Source organism: Callorhinchus milii, unplaced genomic scaffold, assembly GCF_018977255.1.
Source record: "Callorhinchus milii isolate IMCB2004 unplaced genomic scaffold, IMCB_Cmil_1.0 Scaffold17, whole genome shotgun sequence".
NCBI classification, from domain to species: domain Eukaryota; kingdom Metazoa; phylum Chordata; class Chondrichthyes; order Chimaeriformes; family Callorhinchidae; genus Callorhinchus; species Callorhinchus milii.
This window is the reverse complement of record NW_024704758.1, coordinates 1106335-1120221: the sequence shown is the minus strand read 5'-3', so window position 1 is coordinate 1120221 and position 13887 is coordinate 1106335. Positions and strand designations below refer to the sequence as shown.

Here is a 13887-nt window from a genome sequence, read left to right as displayed (position 1 = left end):
AGCTCCAACTTTACACAAAGTGCTCGAGATGTAGAGCACAGTATCAATCCGGACTTCATTTATCAAACCATAGTATCTAATCTACTGTCAATAATGAGACCTGGTGCTCTAAGCATTTAACCAGAACCACTGTCATAACCTGGAAAATAAATCTAAGAACTTAAAAAGTAAAAAAAAATGAATACATGAAAAATAAACAAACAAATGTAATTGTGCTGCATTGTGGACAGGCTGAGAAATGGTCAAGTCTCTTCAAAAATAGCCAATTGGTTGCTTTATTTTATTTCGCCCACAAAATATACAGTCAATTCACTTTGCAGTATATTCTGTGAAGTGCTTCGAGACGTCTCGAGGACGTGATAAGGCGCTATAAAATACAATTATTATTATTAATATTCCACTCTCTGCAAACTTACCAAATCTTAATTTGGATCTAAGATGACCCGATCTTATGCACCTTCAAACAGAGGTGTCTCTCTCTCTCGCTCTCTCTCTCATTCAGAAAGCCTGCCACAATTTTCTTTGAAATAAATATAAATGCACTCACAGATAAGGTTGTGATTTTTGTGATGTTTTCAGTGCTGTTTGTCTCATCCTGTATCTTGCTGACAGGGCTCCTTTGTAAAGTAGCCCTTGCGGCTAAAAAGGGCAAACCCTGTTTAAAGATGTTTTAAAATTAAAATAAAAATAAATGTGAGTCTCCCGTTAATTGCATTGCATGTTAACCCACTTAGATTCTCTCATTAACTTTTAATTGGTTTTAATTGTGTGTTGTAATCACTGCTGACGCATCAATTCCCACTGTGTTCAAATAGCCAGTTCTTCAGTGCTGTAGTGACTAGTTATATATTTTCACTACATTTCTCTCCTGGATTGTATACCCTAGTCTCTGGCAAATAGAATGAACTAAAGATCTCTCCACTGCCTTCACGAAACAGTGTTCAATGGCTGTCCAAAATGGTGTACAGACCGCAGCCAAAGTAGACTGTTGCCAATTTCTCCCTTTGACGACCAGGTGGGCACCTTGCCTCCAGCTCAGTGCTGTATCTGGTTGAAATGAGCAAATCACTGAGGGCAAGTATCACACGAGGTGCAGATTCCCACTTATGGTATTGTAATCCATCATGCAATGCAAAGATATGCTTTCCCACTGAACCATGGTATCCGCTCATTTCCTGCAGCAGCCCAGTGTTTCACTTTATATTCCCAGGAACTTTAAGGCAAACAGAAGGTGGCATATTCAAAACTAAAATCCTAAAAAAAAACATTCCCCGTCAAAATATAAAACAGCTATCGGCATAACTGGCAACAATGAAAATGTCAGCAACAAAATGAAACTGGTTGACAATATAGATTATGTAGTATGATACACAGTACAACACTGCATCAGATTCTTTATGTACTGAAATGTTTAAACAAAATCATTTGACATCAGTGGATGGATGACCTACCTGATGGGATCTTCTTCATTCTTCAATTCAGAGACATCCTCCACACACTGCTGGATTGAGCCTCACACAAAGCACCAAAATACTGGGCAATGCTCCCTTGAAGAAAAAGTGTGGAAGAGGGCTCTTATAGCTCTCACTCCCACTCTGTACACATCGGGCAGGCCTCCCCAACGCTTCTTCCGTTTATTTCACAGAACAGCTTTAGTCTATGAGGGTGATCTCTGCAAGATCTGGTGGGGTTAGCTGGGTGATGGGTAGTGGGTGGGGGAGTGTCAAGTGGAGGAATGCTGAGGGATGTGCTAGCTCGTCCAGGAGCAAGGGTTACAAACAACCTCCTGATTTGGCAAAGATAATTTGTTAATTAATTAAGTTAGGCAATGATATCAAATCTTGTGCCCTCTGGCTATATTCTCACAGTGGAAATATTCTTCCAACTCAGCTTTATGTGAAGAAAGATAAAGGATGAAACACATCCTGACAATGGAAGTGTGAAGTTACTTCAGGCAAGAAATCAGGATGGGAGCTCAGGGAGTATGTGTCAGATCAGGTATAGCTGATTGATCACCATGAATCATGAATTTCAACAACCAAAGAAGAAACTAGAGCTACCAGCAATGCAGAATTGCAAGACAAGAACTTCAGGTAGGCCATAATAATAATAATGCGCTTTGATATAGCACCTTATCATGTCTTTTAGTTGGAGCATGGGTGTACTGTGCACCTGTGCAACACCCAGCTTCTGGCACTGACCAGCTAGTTCCCATCTCTTGACATGTCTTTTAGATGTCTCAAAGCACTTCACAGAATAAAGTGAATTGACTATATTTTATGGCTGAATTGCGCAGCCAATTACACACAGCAGTATCCCACAAACAGTCGTGGATTGAGTGACCCAATTTTTTGTTTTTTTAAATCGAAATCCAGATTTCCTTAGCTCAAAATGGATACATTCAATCATGCTAAATAAATTTCATAGTACCCAGTGGTACAAATAGATGTTGGTGTTAAAGCTTTCATGAACCTCCAAACAGGAAATTTTCCCCAAAAAACAGACCAAAGCGTAAAATGGTAATAGCTGTCCCCTGATGTAGCTTGGCTTCAAGTGCAAGTCAACCAGACAGTGTGTGGAGGATGTTCAGAATGAAGAATAAAATATTAGAGGTACGTCATATCACGTGGGCAACATGTAAGTGGGGTCTTTACCTACGATCCTCTGCTCCCAGTCATGCATTCTATTTGTACACATCCTTTGAATTGCAGTTATTTCGCTAGTCACATGTAAAGTCTGGACACATATCTCTAGGCTCCACTGCCACAGCAGAAGTTTACCTGAAGGATAAACCATTAACTACAAACCACCCATATAAATGCATATAAACTCCATCAAGCAAATATTGGAAGTCTAGATATATATGCTGTAACCTCTTGGAGTGGATAGCTTATAGGTGTGAGCCAGATGGACAACACGTAACCCACGGCATTCCTGTCCCTTTTTGGGAAGAGTCGCTAAGTTCTCAACAAGCGCATCAAGATTTGATCAGATAGTAAGATCACATTTCTATCATACTGGGCAACCGTGTTATTCTGAGCCTCACTTTAGTGCTGGTCCCCAGACCCTAGTTAGAGCATGGGTGTACTGTGCACCTGTGCAACACCCAGCCTCTGGCACTGACTAGCTAGTTCCCATCTCTAACAAGTAACTGTCTTTCAAGTCGTCGCTGAATGTTCTATGTACTACGTGCATGAAGTGTTGCTCACATCACTTTGCAAAGAAAGTCAGGTCAGAGGCACTTTTGTGCAGAACACAGGCATTCTGTGTGCAGGATGTGATGTTAGCAATGTGTAGGAAGTGACATCTGCATTAACCCAATGAACTGGAAGTCAGGCATTTTTTTCTGCAAAATTGATTTTAAAACGGGGATTTGAGTTTCTGCACCTATACCACTGGGTTATAATAGGACCGCTCTGTGTCATGAGCTTTTAGCTAAAAGCTTTTGTTCATTGAACAGAATATGATGTCTCTTCCAGTCTACCACCCACCCAATAGATTTACAGCAGAAATCCTGGAAGCTCAGATTACAGACTTCCATCATTCGCTTACATGAAACTCTTGACTGGGAAAGGTTCATCTTAAATATACAATTATAGCCAGTCTCGGAGAGCGCATTTTGGCTGCTGCACCCAACCCGCTTTCCCAACCCCCTGCTCGGGTCCAAATCCCTGACTATCCGGCGCTTTGGGATGTCCTCCCGACGTGACATGTAATGTGTTGTTATTGTTGTAGCTACAATCAACAGGCTGAAGAGCCCTGCAACACAGCTACTGGCCAGTGTGTTGAGTCATTCTCCCAAATTAATAATGCCAGCAGGCTTATTGGATACAGAGCAAACATACTGCAGAAAACCAAATCACCTGCAGCAAAAGGAAACAGGTTTCAATTCAACTTCATGTACATTGTTCACAAAACATTAGTTTAATATATTTTGCACCGTTCTCACCCAGCGTTTGAATCAAATATTCCCAAGTCAGGTGCAGCCCAGGTCAGACATGCTGCCTCAGTGATGGAAGTACAGCCACTGACTGACTGCTCCACCACCCAGCAGCTCTCTGCGAACCCAGTGCACCCAATGTTGAATTGTGGACAGTTCTATGGAAACCCTTTCAAGTAGGATTTTTACTAAGAGAGACCTGATCTTTGGAAGGTCAAACTGAGCCAATACTCATATCAATTAAAGAAATAATAAATTAATCAAAATTGATATGGCATCAATGTCCCCATGCGCCATGAAATTACTGAACTGATGCTACAGTTCCATTCACTGTCCCGTTACTTCTTCTTAACTCATTATTTATGAATATGACCTAGCCCTGACCCTAACCCTATAAAACCAGACAACTTACATCTACACAGCTGGGACTCGAAGCAATCTGTGCTGGAGCACCAAAAATGAGCAACCTCTCCGTTCTTTCGATATCTGGGGAGCTGGGGTGGTTCGGGGGGGAGGATGGAGCCACTGCGGCCACACCCAGCACACTAGTGTACTTAGGAGGGCGACCTACACACGAAAAANCAGACGAGAAAAACAATATATACACACACGCACACATACCTTCAACCACTGATCCTCATTGGCTGCGCATTGAGGAAAGAGGAGGAGCAGAGAGAGTGTTAATTAGCAGTCAAAAGTTAACAGTTTAAACAAGAAAGTGGCAGGATTGCAGAAACATTTCTAAACTAGATAATATGAATGCAATAGAGCTGGGACGAGTCAATGTCCAGAAGCAGATAAACAACTGGACACTAACCTGCATTCAAATGGCTCAGTGCTGGTATGATGTGCTAAAATGCAACTAATCCAAAGCGGTTGTAACAATGCCGATATTGTTAAAGTCATATTTGCGTCAGTGCTTAAAAGGTGCACGTGAAAATAATTTTTTATGGATGAAGCATCCAACCTACAAAGGTCAACACTTCATCACAATATAACATCCAAATAAATTGCTTAACCTGGTTCATGAGCAACGGTCTTCACTCACAATTTTAACAAGTCAGTTCAATCCTCAGAAAATTTAAACAGAATTTGCCTCCATTTTTTAAACTAGATGTGCAAAATCAGTCTCAAATAAATTCCACCTAAAACCAAACCTCATTTAGACAGGCAAAACTATGTCAGATTTGCCCTATAATGCACATAGACATTTGTCAGCAGCCAGCACCTCATACATTCATTAAATTCCAATTCCCTGTTCACCGAGTGTCAACCACATCGCCACAGCCTTACCTGGGAATTTGTGGGAATAACAATCCGTGTGGGAAGAAGTCACTAATGGAATTCATTCTAAGACATTCCTGTCTCCTACACTCCAAACATGACTCCAAAAGGTTGTTCATTTCAAAACTTGTTTTGCTTTCTCTTTCAAATACTGGATAAGACACTAGTTAGGCCAGATTTAGGAAATAGAGAAATAGCTGACATAGGACAGCTTGCATAAACTTGATCTGTATTCCCTTGAGTTTAGAAGTTTGAGGGCTGATCTCATTGAGGTTTTAAAATAGTAAAGGGGTTTGATAGCGTAGCTACAGAAAAACTATTTCCTCTGGTGGAGGAATCCACAACTGGGGGGCATAATTTTCAAATTGGAGCTAATCGATTTAGGAGTGAAATCAAGAGGCAGTTTCTTTACTCAAAGGAACCTGGAACTCTCTCAAAAGGTTGTGAATGCTGGATCCATTCAAATTTTCAAGACTGAGGTGGATAAATTTTTGTCAGGTAAGGGTTTCAGCCTCTCCACCCCCACCCTTTGGAACTCCACGTGAAAGTATTGTATTATATCAAGGGATATGGTTAGGGGCGGGAGGGGTGTGGCAGGATAGGTGGTTTAAAATAGTGAAGAGCCACATAGGGAAGTAGCAGTAAATAATAAAACTTTACCAGGGATCTAAAAAATAAGCTTGCTTTTTTTTTCTCTGGGAATAACTTTTTGTGGAGGGAGAGGGAAAGGGATACTTATTATTTCTTATTAATTCCAAGAAAAGAATGAAAATAGATCAACCCACATGCAATTATATAACACTGTGAGCAGGCAGCAGAAAAAAGTTAATTACCAAGTCAATAAAGGCAATATAATAGTAAGTAGAAACAGAAGGGCAAATATTAATGCTGCAGCATCACATAATTATAATAATAATACTAATTCTTGCATTTGATATTGCACCTTGTCACATCTTCAAGATGTCTCAAAGGGCTTCACAGAATATACCGTAAAATGTATTGACTGGATATTTTGTGGGTGAAACTCAGCGGCCAATTGCACACAGCAGTGTCTCACAAACAGTCGTGGATTGAGTGACTAAATTATTAATTATTTGTTTTGAGGGAGGTTAATTATTTTTAATTGTAAGGCGTGTTCGAAAAATAAAACTCGCCTGTGAGGGAAAAGTATTTTCAGTTAGACTGAATAAAGTAATTGATTATCTTCCTACTGGGTGGGACCAATGTTACGTACACAGATGTAGTGTACTGAAAGTGTCACTTCTGCTGTGTGTTTAGGTTCCATCTTGTTTAATAGCAAGAAGCCACGATCAAAGAGCATAGGTCAGCCATCCAGGCATTCAGATTGTGCATTCTGGGTATAAATCTCATGGCAAAAATGTTCACATCCTTAAAGCAGCATTTGAAAGTATCGTTTGTATAGCGATACATACATAAAACATTGATGGGGTACACAGCATTAACATGAGCCAGTCCATCATCACTATAACAGGGTAAATAACTATCATGGAGAGAAACATTTAATATCTAATCGATGTTCTTCACTGGTGCAAATGTATATCATTTTCAGTTCTGATTTTCAGGGAGACCAGAATATTTAACCCCTAGAGCATCGAACACTCTTTACTGCCCTCAACACATTGACAACGACTTAAACCACTGGAGGAAATGCAAGAAATGCACATGTGTGATACCCAAACCCAGGGAAAAACATTATACATCTGAAAATTACTGATGTCAGTCAAGATGTCATAGAAACCACATGTTTTACAGATATATCACTGTATAAATATGGCCTCATTGTAAATTACGTATTGTTAAAAGCACAAAAACAGGTCATTCAACCCAACTGTTTAATCTTCACATGAGCCTCTGCCACTCCTAATCCCACCTCTATTTCTTTCTCCCTTACGTATTATTGCAATGTAACAGCTAGTGTTTTAGTGTCTACAGGCTGGTTTTAAGCATGCATTTTTGTAGCCGTACCAACTAACAAGACTTTCTTGAAATGGCACCAGCTTTAATGTGCCTATCAATTAGTTACATGGAATCATTCACATGGAAAACTTGAAACCAATGAGAAGAAATCACTTCCAATCTTTCATGAATTTAGTGAAACCTTGATTTACTGAGATCTCATTCAATCAACAAAGCATTTAGGAATTGTATTAAGAAGTGGCCTCAGGGTTTTAACATCAACTGTTTTAGTGCAGATGGTGGCAAATGGTGACAGAGATCTCACAGGGTCAAACACAAATTCTATGACTTTTGCTGTTAACATGTGAAATTAGCAGCAACTGCCTGGTCTATATGGAAACCCGAAAATGTGACAGATCCAAAACTTTTTAAAAACTAAATCAGATCTACCCAGGAGGGTGAGTACACAATCTGCTTCTAAAAGCTTTTTGTGATCCATGCACTCAAATTGCTATAAAGTGGTCTGAGGAGATTTTCCTTCTGAGTAGCAAGAGCTACTGAATAGCAAGAATGAGATTGGTACATTGACAAATTTTGTACAGAAATAGTTTACCATCTGTCCAATTTTGATAAAACTTTAAAATATCTTTAAAGAAACATAAAGACTCAAATAGATAGATATCACCTCATCACGCCTAAATACTGCTATGTAAATACTGATTCTCTATTCCTAAGAATATTAACAAGACCATTGATTGAATATAAATGTAAAAAGGAATCTCGAATTCACATTTGCTTGGCCAGAGTATACTTATGTCTTACCTCTTCTCCGCGTCCCAGGTTGCACAGGACTGTTCAAGTAAGTTACTGCTGATTTTTTACGCTGCAATACAGAAGAGGATAAAATCATAATCTGCAAAATCAAGTTCAATCCCATAAAATAACCGCCTCAATGCCTCAACCAGCAATACATCTGCTGTGCATAATTGGCTGCCACCTTTCACCCACAAAATATTCAGCCAATTCACTTTACAGCATATTCTCTGAAGCATTTTGAGAAGTCTCGAAGACGCAATAAGGTGCTACATCAAATGCAAGTATTATTATTATACAATCTCACCATACGCAAAAAGCAATCCAAAATAAAACACTTCAAAGAAGCTGTTCATCAGGCAATCAATAATAATAACCATTTGTTTAGAAAAAGGCAATACCTCTGGTTCATAGATTGCTCCACTGTACACAGGATTCGCTGTTGTCCGGCGTTTTCTTTCTTGCCTCTTGCTTTGGATTTCTGGTTTTCCAAACACAACGGGACGAATGTTGGATTAATTTAATAGTACCCGTACCTTCATAAAAAATTACATTACTGAACTTTTTCTTGGTCTTTTTCTTGAACTTTTTCTTGGTCTTTTCAATGTTTAAATAGGCAAGTGTTTCTAGCCAGAGTGGTGCCTTTGGACATTGTCCCGATGTGAAAGGCTCTATATAAATGTAATTTGCTGTTGTTGCTGACAGTGTTGGCCAGTCCATGGCAGAAGCAATGATCTGACAACCCAACCCAGAAGCGAGACTGGCAATCATTATAACACGGTACCCAATTTTATGGGCCCAAAATACTGCATCAAAAGGAATAATCTTGTGTTCGCATGGGGTGGGGTGTGGAGTGAGGGAGAAACTACACTGATTTCTTACCTTCGAGGTGATCGTGTGTTACCAGTCCCAGGGAAACCATGAATGCAACTTTCTGTAGAAAGAAACAAAAAAATACATTATTCTGCAGTTCTTAAATGAAGGGCACAGCATAAAATTTTACATTGTTGAAAATTTTACATTGTTGAAACAATTGTCAATGTGAAGTGACAATTGTCCACAAAAGCGATAAGACTCATTTTTACCCACCCCAAGATTTTACATTTAAGAGCTCACAGTTAAGACAATGAACTTGTTGTATGAAATACACAGCAAATTGGATATTGTGCTCTGCATAATTGACTAGTTTACTATTTACAGTTATAGTTAGCTAGCTTTACAATACAAAATAGTCAATCAATCAGTATCAAACTGTAAAGTAACCATGAGTTGCATGACATTGTACTGCTTTGGTAAGACGATCACAGTAGTGGGAACATCTAACCTCATGATAAAGCTCCTACCAATTCTTCCTGACTCATCACCCAGATCAAAATCAAAGAGGAACTTGTTGTGGTATGACATTTCACCATTTTACATGCATCTTATATAAAAATCAAAACAAAAAAAGTAGTTTTCAAAGGTAGATCACAACCCCAGCCTTCATAGTTAATGCAACACTCAGATAGGGCTCCTGGGGTTTGTAAATACCTGACCTCACTAATTGTGCTATACCTGACCCACACTCTAGGTTACCCAATTACCCCATAATTCAGCAAATCCACTATCTTGGTCAAGTTGTGTTTTTAACTGGCGCACATCAGATCAAAGACATGTCCAATTACCAGCAGGAAAGGCACAATTATTTTAAAATAAGGACAAGGAATGAGTTTTGGATGTGAAGTAGTAAATTACACCCTTTAACCAACTCACAAAATCTAAGTGGAGAACAAAAGGCTCTTAGTTAGTAGATGATTTAAAAATACCCAAGAAAATACAATGGTAAAAATCAAATGTGAACCGACACGAGTGTTAAAGTGCTTCTTGTACACTTCTACTGATTAAATGAATATAAAAATTATGATCAATCTCATTGTTTTCAAAGCATAGTTTGGGAATCCGCAAGCACAATATAGGTACTCCTGGGAGGGACACAACAATAGACAATCTCTAATACAATGAGGTTTACATCGCCACTGAGATTTAGTTCTCTCTACAATGTTAAAGAAGTAACCAGAAAGTAGAACTTGCTTTTCATAACCAGTTGGTTCACATACCTCTGGGTTCTCCTCTCTCCTAGGTTTGGGTGGAACTGGGGAAGTGGGACTGCTATCATTTTGTCTTTCTTCCCACTCCACCTGAAGTTTGATGGTCTATTGTGACAGAGAACAGTGTGAGAATAGTAGATTGTGAAGTGATCAAATTACAAAATGATAATCTAATAGCATTAGATGTGGAATTGAACGTTTGTTCTGAGGTTGAATGCTAGACTCTCCCTTGAGCAGCAGAAGAAGCTGCTAGTTTATCCTCTGCTCGACAGACCATCTGGTCATCTACAAGTTGACAGGGTGAGGGAGGAATCTATTGGGTTCTCCTCTCAGTGGTTTAGACCACTCGCCTCGCAAGTGAGAGACATGGGCAGGGAAAAACTTGGACAAGTTTCCTTACTCCACATGCCTGTTTACCTAGCAGTAAGTAGGAATCCGGTTGCTAGTCAATCAGCAGATCGCTTTTCTAGTTGTAATAATTCCTTCAAAAAAAAATTGTTACTCAATTCACGACTGTTTGTGGGACGCTGCTGTGCGCAATTGGCTGCCGCGTTTCATCCACAAAATATACAGTCAATTCACTTTACAGTATATCCTGTGAAGTGCTTTGAGACGTCTCAAAGATGTGATAAGGTGCTATATTAAATGCTATTATTATTATTGGGAGATTCTCTACTGGTCAGCTCTAGCATGTTCTGTGGCCAGGCTCCTGAAGGATTCTTTCTCCTCCGGTATATCAATCATGTATCCCAAAAGGGTATTTCAGCTAAATCCAATCTTATCTGCATCTAGGGTCTGCTGTGGGGGGTGGGGGTAGAAAACCCGACGGCTATCTCCTTTCCAGCCAAGGTAGCACTGAGGTGAACTGTAACCCAAACTGATATTAGCAATCTCAGCAGATGAGAATTTTTAACCTCAACCTTCCTCTCTGTATGATGTAGAGTTTTTAAATTACGCAATTCCAACTTTAATAAAACTTCTATTTGACCAGAGTGGTAGTGAGGGTAAGAGGGGGCAGATGGACATCAAAGCACAATTTACACTACGTTTTCATAAACCCTCTTCAAATTGTGCGAGGTAGCTAACTTCTCTGGTATAAACTCCCGATTTCCAAATGGAGAGGTACTGAGCAGTTTCATTGAGAGAAAGAGAAAATTCTAAATTGACGGGGTGAAGGGAGGCATTCTTTGTCTTTCTCATGATTTAGTCGCCGGTTAAAGAGTAGCACGAGCAGAGGCCTGGGACGAAGTAATAAACACATGTAGAACAGGAATATTTGACACCATTGGCTTTTACAGTTCTGATCTAGCATTGTTCCTATTAGTCTATCTGGACTCCCACTCTGAGTGTAAAACTCAGATTTAGTTGGAGAATTGCTTCAAAATATCTGTAATAACAGAATTTGCAACTGTAATGGCTTGAAACACTAGGACTCCAGCAAGTTGCATTAATCACAACTCATGCTCCAAATAACTGCCACTTCATATTGAGTGAATCAGAAATTAATGTTTATACCAATAGCAACGCATGGGATTTCAAGACTCTATTGCAGGCAATGTCACAAATGCAATTTCCGCCCAGATACCAGACTTTACATGTGTTTTAAAAGAAGGTCATTTTGTACCTTGCTATCCAAATTTGCTTTACTCAGCTTTAGTTGTTGGGGACCCACCACTTTAGGCCCAGGAGTGGCTATAACAATACTAGTCAGCTGCGCAGTGGGTAATGTTTTGGTGATCGTAGCTGGTTGGCCATTCACTATCCTAGCCTGATGAATGGAGTTTGCAGATGATGGCAGAGAGGCAGGTGTGATCTTCGTCAACATGACCGGTCGCTGGATCAGATGGGACGTTGTGAACACAGGAGCAGGTGCAGGTGCGATCGGAATGCTGTTTGACACCACTGGCTTTGGACGAACCTGCAAGGACAATGATTCTTTAGAACCTTTTGGTACATTAAAGAAGATGAGGCACAATTGAAAGACTAATTTCCTACAATTTCCCCTAAGTAAAATTCTTTAGAAATATGTACGAAATTGCCCCATATATGTGAACTTCCATAAGTATTGCATCTCAAAACATAGAAAAACATATTTGGCTCCCAATTGTGGAGTGAATGTCTTCAATCTTTCAAAGATCAACCTCCATGTCCAATTCCGATTTACCATCATCCCACAGGGTCAAGAAAGTAAAGAGAAATTTGCTGTGGGCCTCTGACCCTTTAAGATATTGATGTCAAACTGCTGGGTGAGATCTGACACTGCTGCACCCAAGGTCTCATTCTGAGCTGCGGTTTCGTCCATGTTAGGCTGAGGTACTTCCAGAGCTGTCAGATCATCGAAGTAAAACCCTTACAAGTAGCCTCAAGGAGAAGCCTACAAATTTGCCTGAAATCTGACTACTGTGCAGAATCTGGTATACCCCGAAGGGTTTGAGCTTGCCAGGAGCAGTACAGGGAGAACTGGATATTCCATTATCCACATTGGTAGCATTCATATTGTGACTGGTTTCAGAAACCATTGTTTTTGCTCTCATAGGAAACAACCAATTTAATCAGTAGCTAAAATTCTTGGTTCTACGAAGACATTGCATGAGTGTTACTGAAGCTATACATGAAGGGAGCACACAAGTTAGTTCCTCCACTAGAGTAAAAATGGTGAACTTCCAGATCACCATAACTTTAATAAAAAAATTCTGCTGATGATAGGATTATTCAGGTACACTTCTATCAACTGGGACATACATACTGGAGTGGGCATAAGAACACAGAATCATACAGCACAGGCCCATCATGCCTGTGCCAGCTCTTTGAAAACAGCTATCCAATTCAATCCCACTCTCCCCCCACAGCCCTACAAACTATCTACTTCACAGCCCTACAAACTATCTATCTACTTCTCTCTTAAAAGTTGTTATTGAATTGGCTTCCACCACCCTTTCAGGCAATGGATTCTAGATCCCAACAACTCACTGTGTTTATATATTAAAAAAATTCTCCTCACCTCCCCTCTGTTACTTTTAACAACTATTTTATATCGGTGCCTTCGGGTTATTGACCCACCCACCAGTGGAAATAATTTCTCCTTGTTCACCGTACTGAATCCCCTCATAATTTTGAAAACTTCTATTAAGTCTCCTCTTAACTTTCTCTGCTCCAAGAATAATCCTAGCTTCTCTAGTCTCTCCAGATAACTGAAGTTCCTCATTCCTGGTAAATCTCCTTTGCACCCTCTCCAATACCTTGACATCCTTCCTAAAGTGTGGGGCCCAGAACTGAACACAATCTCTCGCTGAGGCCTAACCAATGTTTTATAAAGGTTCATCATAACTTCCTGTTTTTGTATTCTATTCCCCTATTTATAAAGCCTAGTATGCTTTTTCAACAGCTTTATCTACCTGTCTGGCCACCTTCAAAGATTTATTTATATTCCCGGGCAGGGCAAAAGCTTAGGCAAGTTTAGGAACCGGTTGTTAGTCAATTGGCAGATCACTTTCCAAGGGTAATAATCTTTTTAAAAAAAGAAAAAAATTTGGTCACTCAATCCATGACTTTTTGTGGGACGCTGCTGTGCGCAATTCGCTGCCGTGTTTCGCCCACAAAATATACAGTCAATTTACTTTATAGAATATCCTGTGAAGCGCTTTGAGACGTCTCAAAGATGTGATAAAGTGCTGTATCAAATGCAAGGATTATTATTATTATATGAACTCCCAGGTCTCTCTTCCTTCACCACCTTTAAGATTTACTATCCAATTTATATTGCCTCTCCTCTTTCTTCCTCCCAAAAAACATCACTTCGCATTTCTCCACATTAAACTTCATCTGCCAAGTGTCTGTCCATTTTAC

At 39.8% G+C, this 13887-nt stretch overlaps 1 protein-coding gene across 5 annotated transcripts in view; it reads right to left on the bottom strand.

Moving 5' to 3' along the window:
• phf21ab (PHD finger protein 21Ab) overlaps positions 1 to 13887 on the bottom strand; it is a 111714-nt gene that overhangs the window by 7642 nt on the left and 90185 nt on the right. For 3 of the 5 annotated variants that reach the window (XM_042341300.1, XM_042341302.1, XM_042341304.1), the window contains 7 exons: positions 11666 to 11959; positions 10051 to 10146; positions 8837 to 8888; positions 8356 to 8435; positions 7964 to 8024; positions 4353 to 4507; positions 548 to 655 (listed from right to left, as the gene is read on the bottom strand). In XM_042341300.1, coding sequence (XP_042197234.1) covers positions 548 to 655; positions 4353 to 4507; positions 7964 to 8024; positions 8356 to 8435; positions 8837 to 8888; positions 10051 to 10146; positions 11666 to 11959 — 846 coding nt within the window. Of the gene's footprint in view, positions 1 to 547; positions 656 to 4352; positions 4508 to 4561; positions 4585 to 7963; positions 8025 to 8355; positions 8436 to 8836; positions 8889 to 10050; positions 10147 to 11665; positions 11960 to 13887 lie in introns of all 5 variants that reach the window. The other 2 variants (XM_042341301.1, XM_042341305.1) reach the window with 2 other exon arrangements.